General features: G+C 32.0%; 1 protein-coding gene across 2 annotated transcripts in view; it reads left to right on the forward strand.

Annotated features, from left to right (window-relative positions):
- LOC110024703 (proline--tRNA ligase, cytoplasmic) overlaps nucleotides 1-11,792 on the forward strand; it is a 55,714-nt gene that overhangs the window by 37,020 nt on the left and 6,902 nt on the right. For both annotated transcript variants that reach the window (XM_020724815.1, XM_020724816.1), the window contains 2 exons: nucleotides 706-990; nucleotides 11,135-11,353. In XM_020724815.1, coding sequence (XP_020580474.1) covers nucleotides 706-990; nucleotides 11,135-11,353 — 504 coding nt within the window. The remainder of the gene's footprint in view (nucleotides 1-705; nucleotides 991-11,134; nucleotides 11,354-11,792) is intronic.

An 11,792-nucleotide genomic window follows, 5' to 3' on the forward strand; every position in this document is an offset into this window, starting at 1 on the left:
GATCTTTGGTGCCCAGTGTGGACACACTTTTGGAGCTAACTTGATCTTTCTGAGTGGGCATATAAACTGCTTGCACATGGTTTCTTCTTTTTTTTTGGACACACTATATTTAGCATTTTTGGCACTGTATTGGCCTTATATTTTTCTGATTATTTGTTTTTTCTAAAGTAATTTATCTTCTCTTTTCACTAAGAAATAATTTCCTTTGGTAACTGCCAGGATGATCATGATGGATGCCTCAATAAACCACCATATGCTGTACTCTAAATATATGCAGATTCATTGCGCTTTGATATGTTGAGCTTCACACCTTTCACTTGATTTTCACGAACTCTATAATTACGAATCGTGGAAATATGTGATATTCATTTCTGGTTTATATATCCATTACAAGCACAACTTATTTCTGCCTCAGTAAAGATTCTCCCGACATGGACCAAAGCACTATATTTAATTAACATTAGACTCAATATGAAATGAATTTTTTTTGCTAAGGAATAGGTGTGCTACATCATTACCTTTATATCATTGAATGAGGCATTTCTTTCATGGGAAAGTCGTTTTAGTTTTACCTATAAGATTTTCTAAAATTTTTTATATTTTAATTTAATTTAATTTTTTGCTCTAAGCTTAATAGGTTTACTTTCTGTTCTATTCTATTTTTTTTTTTTTTTTATAAATTTGTTATTTTGCTTTTCGTTGTAGATTGGGGTTATGGTGATGGTTCATGGGGATGACAAGGGTTTGGTGCTTCCGCCCAAAGTTGCAGCTGTCCAAGTCATTGTCATTCCTGTACCTTACAAAGACGCAGACATGCAAACTATCTTTGAAGCTTGCTCATCAACTGTTCAAACATTGCGAGTTGCAGGGTTTCGTGCTGAACATGATTTGAGGGATAATTATTCACCTGGCTGGAAGTACTCTAATTGGGAGATGAAAGGTGTGCCCTTGCGAATTGAAATCGGACCAAAGGATATAGCAAATAAGCAGGTAACTTATTCAGATCATGTTGGCTGACATGTACGTTACGTATAGGCTAATCGCCTTAGATGGTTTACTAGAACTCGCTATTTTTAGCTTTATTTTCTTCTCCCTATTGCTATCAAAAGCTCTAAACTTATCTAAGTCATAATTTAAATTAAATTGATGGTTTGAACTCAAAGAATACTAAGTCAAATGGCAGTAGAATGTTACATGGAGATTCATCTGAAATGTAATAGCTTTGGTGCTATTAGATTGGTTTGTCACATATAACTGTAAATGTGTTATTTTTTAAGCATTAGTCAGTTTCATCAATTTGTCCATAACTTTTGAGCTGAATTGACTTGATCTATAGTGATGATGAGCTGAGCAAGAGATGAAAATTTGAGTGATATTAAAAAAAAGGAAATATAAAGGTGCAAAAGTAGAAAGATAGAAATCCAGGGTGTGAGGATAATAAGTGCAGAATTTCCAGCTGAAGCTTCCATTTTTTTTCCATCCGTTATTGATGTTACTACTATCACTGATGCAGTTATAGTTGGTACCCACATTGAATACTGCGGACAAATAACTTGCTGTGTTCATTGTCACTTTCTGTCATCTATTCAATCTATGTACAACCTTTTCTTTTCAATGCGCCATGGAATTAAAATTGATTGAGGGTGGCCAAATAAGGAATCCAATACAATATTAATGGAAAGATGGAAAGGTGGAGAGAGGGAGAGGGAGAGTTAGTGGTGTGGACAGGGAGGAATGAACAGCATTCCATGTTGGCTTCCTGAGAAAATCTGTAATGATGGAAGGTTTAGGATTAAAAAGGCCTTGGTGATGAAGACCCATATTGTTGTCTGCCATGGGGGATGAATGGGGCTAGTAGGGTTTTACTACATCTAGGATTGTGTCATTGTTCAATTTCTTTATGTATTTTTTGTTTTTTTTAAGTTGCTTTGTAAAAAAGCTTAATTTTATTGTTTGAGTAAGAGGTCAACATGGTCTCTAAACTATTTGTATGTGGTTATTTCATTCTGAGTCTTTTATCGTGTATAATTTAATCCCTTGACTTCGTAAAATGCTTCAAAATAGTACTTCTATTGGATTATTTTTTAGATTAGATTTGAGGAGTAAAGGCAGTACTTTGAATCACTTCAGGAGTCAAATAGATTATGTTGGATACATTAGATAGCTTGTGGTTTTTTAGCTTTTTCGTTTTATTGTTTAACAAAAAATATTGAAGTTTTGGACTTTTTTTTTATTGCTTGTTATTCTTTAAGACGTTTGGTGCATAGGGCATTATATTGCTGTTTATTTTTATGAAAGCATTGTTGAATAATTTTATTTGAGAATTTGTAACATTTATATTCATGCAGATAGAATTTAAATTTTTTTTTTTTGCTGAGGTTGGGAGATTAAAACGACTAAAATTGAACATTTTTGTTTCATGCGTGGCCGCTTTTCCTCCACCATATGATCAGATCAAATCAGTTCTACACCCCAAAAAAAAAAAAAAAAGAATGGCAATCACATTTGCTTTAAGGAATAAACTTGCCTTCAAAATAGATTACACTTGATTACATGATTGAAGATTTTTGAGATGTTTTGGGTATTAGAAAATTAATATGGTTTAATAATGGTCATTGTACTTTAGTATTGTGGAATCATTTAAGGTATTATTGTACGACGGTATTGCTGTAGTAGTTTGCTGATTTAGCAACTTTACTTTTTTGATGCATTTTATAATTTATTCTTTTTCCTTTATTAATGATTCAGATTTATTAGTGCTGATCTCAGCTTTATGTAAACTTTATATCGCTACTTTTTTTGCTGAAAAATAGGGTGAGTATATGTAGATGTTTTGGAATTGCAACAGTCATTTTAAAAACTCGACATTGAATACTTTTCTTCTTTCTTGAAATAAAGCCTTCTGGATGCATCAAGCAGCTTAGAAATAAAATTTCTTAAGGTTGATTGAGTGTAGTTAACCATATTTTTCTAATATCAGACTAATTTTTATTTAGATCTGGAGTTAGGAATTTTTGTTACGTTGAGCCTTAACTTTTTCACCAGTTGTTAAACCTTACTTTTTTTAATACCAAAAAATGATCGATGCACTTTCAAGTAATTTTGACATTTCAGTCATGTTGGCGGTCTGTTTTACAAAACCTGTGATGATTGAACAATATTTGATCTGCATGATGCAATTTTTGCCGACTTTGTGCAATGTTGCTTTCATTAGCTATCATTGATATTGCATCTGATTGAGTTCATTCTGGGTTATGCATTGAGCTCAACATAATTAAACAAAAACGTTATGATAAAAAGGCACTAGAAATTTATATGGATATTTGATAATATTTTATCCAATGGGTGGACTCGCCTTAAGGAAGAACATGGTGATGAACTCTAGCTAAGTTTCAGGAAGAATTGCCAGCTATGTTGGAGAAGAATTTGATGTCAGGACCTAGAAGGACTTGCCAAACTGGATGACGAGGCCCTTCTTCCTTCACGTCTAGTCGGTAGTGGTGATCATATGTGATGAGAAGGGTGTTGTTTGGTTGCAGTTGCTCACAGGTGAAGCTCTGGCAGGGACAGTGCCCAAATTGAGCTCATGGCTGTACTTTGCATTAGAGATATTATGGAGCCTTGAATGTTAGAATTCAAAGGTAACAACGTCGTTAGTAATAATACCGTTATTGTTAACTTCCTTTTGAAGATTATGTAGGACAAAGGTTGGAGGACCCAACCTGGGATAACCAATAGTTCATTTTTTTCACCAATTTCTGGTAGGTGTTGTTTTAGTACACTTCTAGAGATAACAAGACTAGCTTTACAAGAGTGTTTTTTTGATTAAAAAATGTAAATGAGTGTCATGCTCTCTCTCTTTTATTAGGATTGACAGATCTCACAATATACATGCTTTGTGGAATCTGTTATGTACTTAATTTTTTGTTGCATACAATATGAAATCCTTCAAAGGTTTATTGCATTTACACATGATACTAGGGGAGGTCATGCCAATTAAAAAGAGGAATATCCATTAGCCTCAAGGAAGAACTTCTCTTACGCCACCACTAGATTTGCTCTGTCTTGTTAGCCCAAGAGATTTTGGGACTCTCCCACAGGATGACCACTAGTCTGAGCTCCATTTTTTACTTAGGACCCAGTTATCTTTTATATTTTATTGTATTTATTACATGTGCTACTCAACTTATAGCTCTACCTTTAGTGTTTAAGACCCAAGATCCCTATCTATAAATAGGAGATTTTGGGAAGATCCAAGGGTTCACACACGTTCTAACTTTTCCTATTATCTAGGTCAATTTTTTTTTTTCTTGTATTTTGTGTTCTTGAGCCTTTAGTAGATTTTTTGTTGTTGGACATCTCTCTTATCTTTCTTAGCTTCCTTTTATCTAATTTGGTTTTAGCATGGATCTGCAGTTAGATTATGATCATACAATAACCATTATACATTTATGATTATATATAATACGCTTATGATGAGCAATTGTTGAAAAGCATACTCATTGCTTATATGGAAATAACACTTCCATGGACTTATATAATAAAGGAAAGAAAAAGGCCATGGATTCCTCTCTTGAAATCAGTCATCAATCGCTAGAATGATTGATTGCTAGGTTTTTTTCTTGTGTTATTGTAATTATTTTATTGTATTTATTTATTTTGATACCTATTTGAGCAATATGCAATCCAAGCTTTCCTAGCTATTTTTATTTACAAGGCACTAGAGCTAGGTTAAGGCTTTATGTTTCTGAACTTTTTTCTCTCTAATCCTCTATCCTTTACTCGTTAGAGCTAATCTTTTCATTTTACATGGGTTCCCTCATGAGTGTTTAAAATTGGACTAAAGGAAAAATCTAGGAACTTCAAGCCTCATATCATGTAAATGCGAGAATTATTTGATGTGATTTCAAGTTAAAATATTTTTGAATAAAAAAGAAAAATTCAACACCAAATGGATCACCTTTGAAGCCTAATTACCTAAAAATTAATACTTTGGGAGGAAATATATTCTATGATCATGACTTGTTTATGAACTGTTATGATGCTGGAAATCAGTGGGCTAATATATGCTCCTATCTACCACAAAACAAGTATAGAGTTTGTCGAACAAATCCATTCAAAAGTCAAGAATGCTACACTCCTTTACGAAATCAATATGAAACTCTCCACCACCAAGCATGGTAACCTTTCTTTCATTGAATATTTTGATGCTACGAAGGCTTATTTGCTCGAACTGAATTATTACCAAGATTTCAATATGACATGTTATAAGGATGTGATAGTTCTCAAGCAATGTGTAAGAAAGAGAATTTGAGTTTCTTGTAAGGATTTAATAATAACTTTGATTAAGTTTTTTTTCCAAATTTTGAATAGTGAAAATGTTCTTTCTTAAATAAGGTTCTCTCTCTTATGAGTTGATGACGGAAGCACAATAATGTTTAATAATTTGAGTTCAAGCCTCATGTCTTTTGAACGGGGAAACTATTTGATGTGATTTGGAGTTATAATATTTCTAAATGAAAAAGGAAGATTCAACACCTAGTGGCTCTGCATTTGAAGTCAAAATAAGTAAAAGTTAATACTTTGAGAAGGAACATATTCTGTGATCATGACTTGTTTGTGAAGTATCATGATGTCGGAAATCAGTGGGCTATATTTGCTCCTATCTACCATAAAAGAAGTTTAGTGACTATCAAAAAAATACACTCAAAAGTCAAGAATGCTAGCCTCTTCTACTAGATCAATACGTAACTTTTCACCACCGAGCAAGATAACCTCTCTTTTATTGAATATTTTGATGCTACGAAAGTTTATTTGCTTGAACGAAATTATGACCAAGATCTCAATATGACATTGTTAGGATGCGATAGTTCTCTAGCAATTCGTAAGAAAGAGTATTTGAGTTTCTTGTAAGGACTCAATAATGAATAACTTTTATTAAGTTGGAGTTCAAATTTTATATAGAGAAAACCTTCTTTCTTTAAATAAGTTCTCTCTTGTATGAATTGAAGGTGGAGTGACAATAATCTTCAATAATTTGTGTTGTGTAACATCTACCATGATTTGCACTAAACGCAAAGGTAATAGATGTGCTGCCACAAATTCCTTTCCCAAAGCAGGATAAAAGCATTATCCCAAGGGCAATGCTAGTGCAATGATTATAAGAAGAAATGGCTTATCAAAGAGAGATAATATATGGAAAATCCTAATACTATAATGGAAATGATGGGAATAGAGAGGAGTAGGATTACCCTGTGAATATTGATGAGTTTAACTCCAAGAAATTGAGAAACTAAAGAATTTTTTCAGTTTCTTGGAAAAGCTTTCTAGTACATGCTCTTTTGCCCAAAATGGTTCTACTTTTGATTATTATGTTTCAGTGCCTTGAATGCTCATTTTCAAACCTGGATCTTAGACCCAATTTTCACTAGACACATTCGATACTGGTGGAAAGTAAGTGATAGATAATTCTCAAATTTTTTATAGGATGATCAGAAAAGATCTCAATTTTTTTAACTTTTACCCTGAGTCATAGCTAACCTTTTGACAATTTATAAAATTACTAAAAATCATAACTATAAAGTCACATTTTTTTTATATTATTGAGTATTTTAGGATCTCATTATGGGAAAGACGCAAGTTAGAAAGAAGAATGTTCTATATTTTCTCGAGGACTATAATCAATTATCATACTTTTTTTTTTCACTCATAATATTAGCATCATTTGGGAATATCATTTTAGTCCAAGGGCATCCTTAGTTTAAAACTCTATAATATATGTTTTTTTTTTTTTTAATGAATGTAAATACTGAGAACTTTTATTGTGAGACATTTGAACCTCCAAAATATCATTTCGTTATTTTTCATAAAATTAAAATCATGTCAAATTTTTTTATTTTAATTCACTCTTATATATAATGACTCTCCAAAATCTTAGATATTTTTAGTGCTACGGTATTTGTCACCTTCATTGATGAGTGCACTCAAATGACTTCACTTTTTAAATAATAATATGACATCAACATTATCCTTTATGTCTTTACTGCCATAATAAAAAATCAATTCAATACAAATATCAACATATTTTATAATAATGACGTCCATGATTATTTTAATTACCTATTGTCATATGTCTTTCATAAAGTGGGGTAGCATTGACCAATTCTCATATTATGACTATCCAAAAATATAAGGAGCGACAAAAAGGAAATATTCACTTTCTAGGAGTAGCCAAAACACTTCTTCAGAATCAAGTACCAAAATGTTATCCGGGGAGAAACTATTTTAATTGCCACTTGATCAATAGAATACTTCAAGACTCTAAAAGTGCTTTAAATTATTTGTTATTGTTTTTCCATATGAATTATTTTTATCAAAGTTTTTCCTAAAAAATCTATGAACGCATTTTCTATGTTTATATTCACAAATATTACATGGAGAAATTGGATCCAAAACCTTTTAAGTATGTGTTTATTGGGTATACCCCTAGTTAGAAAATGTACAAGTGCTATCATTTCACCACAAAAATATCCCTAATTTTAATGGATTACAATTTTGATGAAAAATAAGGTTTATTCATTCATACTTATCTTCAGGAGGAGAATATCCAGTTGGAAGATGAGTTTTATGAAATTGTAATCGTTTATCTTAACATTCCTACAACCTAAAACACAACAAATTATGGCAATATACACCTGCAAGTCTATACAAGAAACGTTATGCTCAGCCAAAATCTCTAGCATGTTTAAGACTCACAACCATTATCAAATAATAATAATCATTCATTATTTCTATTTTATACCCTATATCTCAATATACATTATTTCAAAATTTTCCCCTAGCACACTGTGATCTGTATAATTTTAATAAAATTGAAAACTGAATTGAACTGATCACATTTGGTTGATTTAGTATGGTTTTGAAATAACTATTTGACTTTTAGTTTTAAAAAATTTTAATATTTCGTTTTTGATTTTTGGATCAATTTTTTATCTTCATTAAACGAAATAAGCCAAAAAAATCAAATAATATTAATGTTGGGAAGCTAAATTTGCTTGGACCAACCTATCCATTATCAGCTCTGTCGTGGTGCGTCTCTGCTATTTTGTTTATCTTCAAGTTCATTTGACGAAGAGAAAGATTTTGAAGAGAATCTCTTAATACAGGAAATTGATTTCTAAAATTCTATTTTGGTTCAGTTTGGATTGGTTTCACCAAAAATTTTGTCAGTGCGATTGTCTGAATTTCAGATTTTGGTTTAATTCTATTTGATGAAACTGTGAACCAATTCATTTAAATAAACTAGTTGCGCACTCCTTCGCACATAAGTCTTTTTTATAACTATTAGCACCAACTCTATTACAATACCATGAATCTTATTTGAGTTATTGAAAAATGAGAATTTAGAATAGATCATGACAGGAGATAAATGTCTTAAAAAAATCACATTGTGGTTGTGGACATACTAAAAAAGAAGAGTAATTGTGGGCTGCAAGTAATTTTTTTTTATAAAGTATAAAGCAGATGAGAGTCTGAAATTATATGTTACAAGATTTGTTGTATACAAGCTTTTGAAATTGACTATCAAGAAACTTTTGCTTCTATCGTAAAAATGAATATAACCATATTTTGATTCCTCTAACTGCTAATATTAGATAATTCATGCAATAATATTATGTGAAGATGTTATTTTTTAATGGGTATGTAAAAAGAGGTCTATAAGGATCCATCATTGGGATTCGATAGCGCTTTCACAAATAAACAAAGAGTGCAAATTAAAAAATGCTTTTGTTGAACTAAAATAATTTTCAAGTGTTTGGTTTGATATATTTATAAAAGTTATGAGGAGAGCAGAATACAGACAAAACAAAGAAGACCATGCACTCTTCTTAAAGCGCTCTTTTGATGAAAATATCTCAATCATTATTATATATGTTGATGATATAATGGTTAAATGTGACAACAATCATGAGGCCTTTGAGAAAAAAAAGTATCGAAGAATTTGAAACTAAAGGCTAGGCAAATAAAAAATTTTCCAGACAAAAATTACTCAATATGAATACAAAAAAATTCTTTTATAGCGTAAGTATGTCATGGATCTTCTAAATGAAACAAAAAGTGGAAGTTCTGTGAAATCCTAATTAAATTAGGCCAGAAGTGGGTCATAGACGAAGATAGAACCAATAATATCGAAGATTAGCTGAAAATTAACATCACATTTGCCATAAATCTTGTTAGTTAATTAATGCACAAATCTTAGGAATCCGACCTTTAAATTGCTAACAAAATCCTCCAATACTTTCAATTAAGTCCAGAGAAAAGAATTCTATACAAAGGGTAAGATATTTGATAAATTAAAGGATATATTGATGCATAATATGCTAAATCAATTATGGTTAGACAATCCATTTTAAGATACGTTTCATTATGAAGATGATAATATCATAATTTGGAGGAGCCAGAATCAACCTATAGTATCATAATCTAGTATTGAATATGAATTTAGGGCAATTACCCAAGGAATCTGCCAGCTTATTTGGATCAATATCATACTAATTTAAAAGGTCACGTTGCCAAATTTATGAAGATATACTTTGACAATAAATTTGCCATCAATATTGCTTATAATTCTATTCATATGATTGTACCAAATATATGAAAAGTGGTGGATATTTTTATAAAAGAAAAATTAGGAAGTGAGTTTATTTATCCTAACAGTAGATAACTTACTAACATATTTATCAAATGGCTCAACAAACCTACATTCAAGAATATTATAAGCAAATTTGAAATGGTAAATCTCTACCATCCAATTTGATGAGGGATTTTTATCAAGGTGGGTTGGTGGAAGAGCTAGATATGGATAATTAGATGTCACAAAATCTGATTTCAAGAAAACATCTGTCATAAGGATTCATATACAAAAAAGATAAAAAAAACCAGTGGATTGCTCCCTTAACATCAGTCGACAATTTCTAAATAATCAAATGACAGATAGTTATGAGATTTTTTTGTGTGTTTATTATTAAAATTATTTATTTTCATTTTCTACATATGCAATTTTGTATATAAACACTCATTGAAATATTAAACCATCCAAGCTTTCATAGCTACATCTTTTTCTATATCAACTCTATTTAAATACTAGAAAATTAGCTCTCCAGCCTACCGAGTAAGGAGCAGCTGCCAACTTGGCATTAGGTTGGATTCACAAAAATTAAGAAATTCTTTTGCACTCATCCCTAGGAGGAGAAGCCATCCAAGCCGTCTCTATGGATATTGCCAGCCCCTGAGAACTCCTTTGTCAATATAGGGAGAGATCACCGAAGGCGTCTTTTTTGACTGCACAAAATAGGTTATAGTGCATCTCATGTAACTGCACGAGGTGTTGCTTGCCAACAATGATCAATATATATATATTTTTTAATTTTTGTAACATAGAGGCATCGCCACAGTTGGAACTTTGAGGTTTTCCAATCATCGGGGAATTTGGATGCATTAGAAGCAAAACTTGGAATCTTGTAAAAAATGTGATATTCATAGATTCTTGCAATATCAACTAACTATAGCTGTTTTTTGTTATTTTGATGATTTTGGTAGTACAAGAAAAATAAAAAATTAAATTGAGATAATGTGAATATGAAAAGATTGATCTGCATGCATGTACAAAACCCTTTATTCAATATTTAGCATTTACTGTTTATTATAATGCATATTCATTTGTATCATCAATGTAGACGTGTATCAATGGTATTTAGCTTTAAGTAAACACTGCTAATTTCTCCACGGATGAATAGACAGGACCGCTATAAAAGCTTCCACGCTGTATTTGAAAAGTTCGATAAAATTGGAAGCTTTATTTTTCTCTCCTTGAAACTATTCCTAGAATATTATTAGGGAGAAGATTGCAGATTATTTCTTATTTTAGTGGCATCAAAACCTACTCGAATCTATTTCAAATCTTTTCATTCACTTGGTTATTCTTCTTTATCACAGGGCATCTATAACTAGGATAATCCAGTTGAGCAAGGCCTTCAGTATAAATCTATATAACATACTTATTCCTATCTCATTTTATACCAGTTACAGTGCTATTTTGTATATCTATATTAATAAATTAAGCTTGTCTTTGAAGGTGCGTATTGTACGGCGTGATAATGGAGCTAAAACAGATATACCCATCTCCTGCATGGTTGAACAAGTCCAAGATGTTCTCTCCAGTATTCATGAAAACTTATTCAATGCTGCAAAAGAGAAAAGAGATGCCTGCATAAAGGTTGTCCATACATGGGAGGAATTTATGACGGCCCTCAATGACAAAAAGTTGATCTTGACTCCCTGGTGTGATGAAGAGGTATTCACACATTTTATATTTTCTTCATTTATTGATAATTTTGTTTCTTGAATCCAGCCTTTACAAGTTAATCTGATTCTGAACACTTTATATGTACTTGGTTAAATGTCAACCTAATGCTCTTGAGCTCGCTGTGCCAGGGGTTTCTCATGTCATGAAGGCGAATGGTGCTCCAACTATATCTTGTTCGAGATGGTGATTATTCTTGATATTCCTTACTCTCTACAACCTTTCCTTTGCTGTTGCAGTCGTCGCCGACCCCTGCAGCCATCCCTCTTTCCAAGGACAACAACCTTGTTGTCTCCCTGCAACCTAACCCTCCATCCTACCCATCCAACCATCCAGGCCCCCCACCTCGTCCCAATTGCCAAATACTTCCCATCTCTATATCCATCCCTTCACCAGACCTCCCGGCCACCTTCACAGCAACCCACTCTTT

The sequence above is a fragment of the Phalaenopsis equestris genome, unplaced genomic scaffold (assembly GCF_001263595.1).
Source record: "Phalaenopsis equestris unplaced genomic scaffold, ASM126359v1 Scaffold000268, whole genome shotgun sequence".
Lineage (NCBI taxonomy): Eukaryota > Viridiplantae > Streptophyta > Magnoliopsida > Asparagales > Orchidaceae > Phalaenopsis > Phalaenopsis equestris.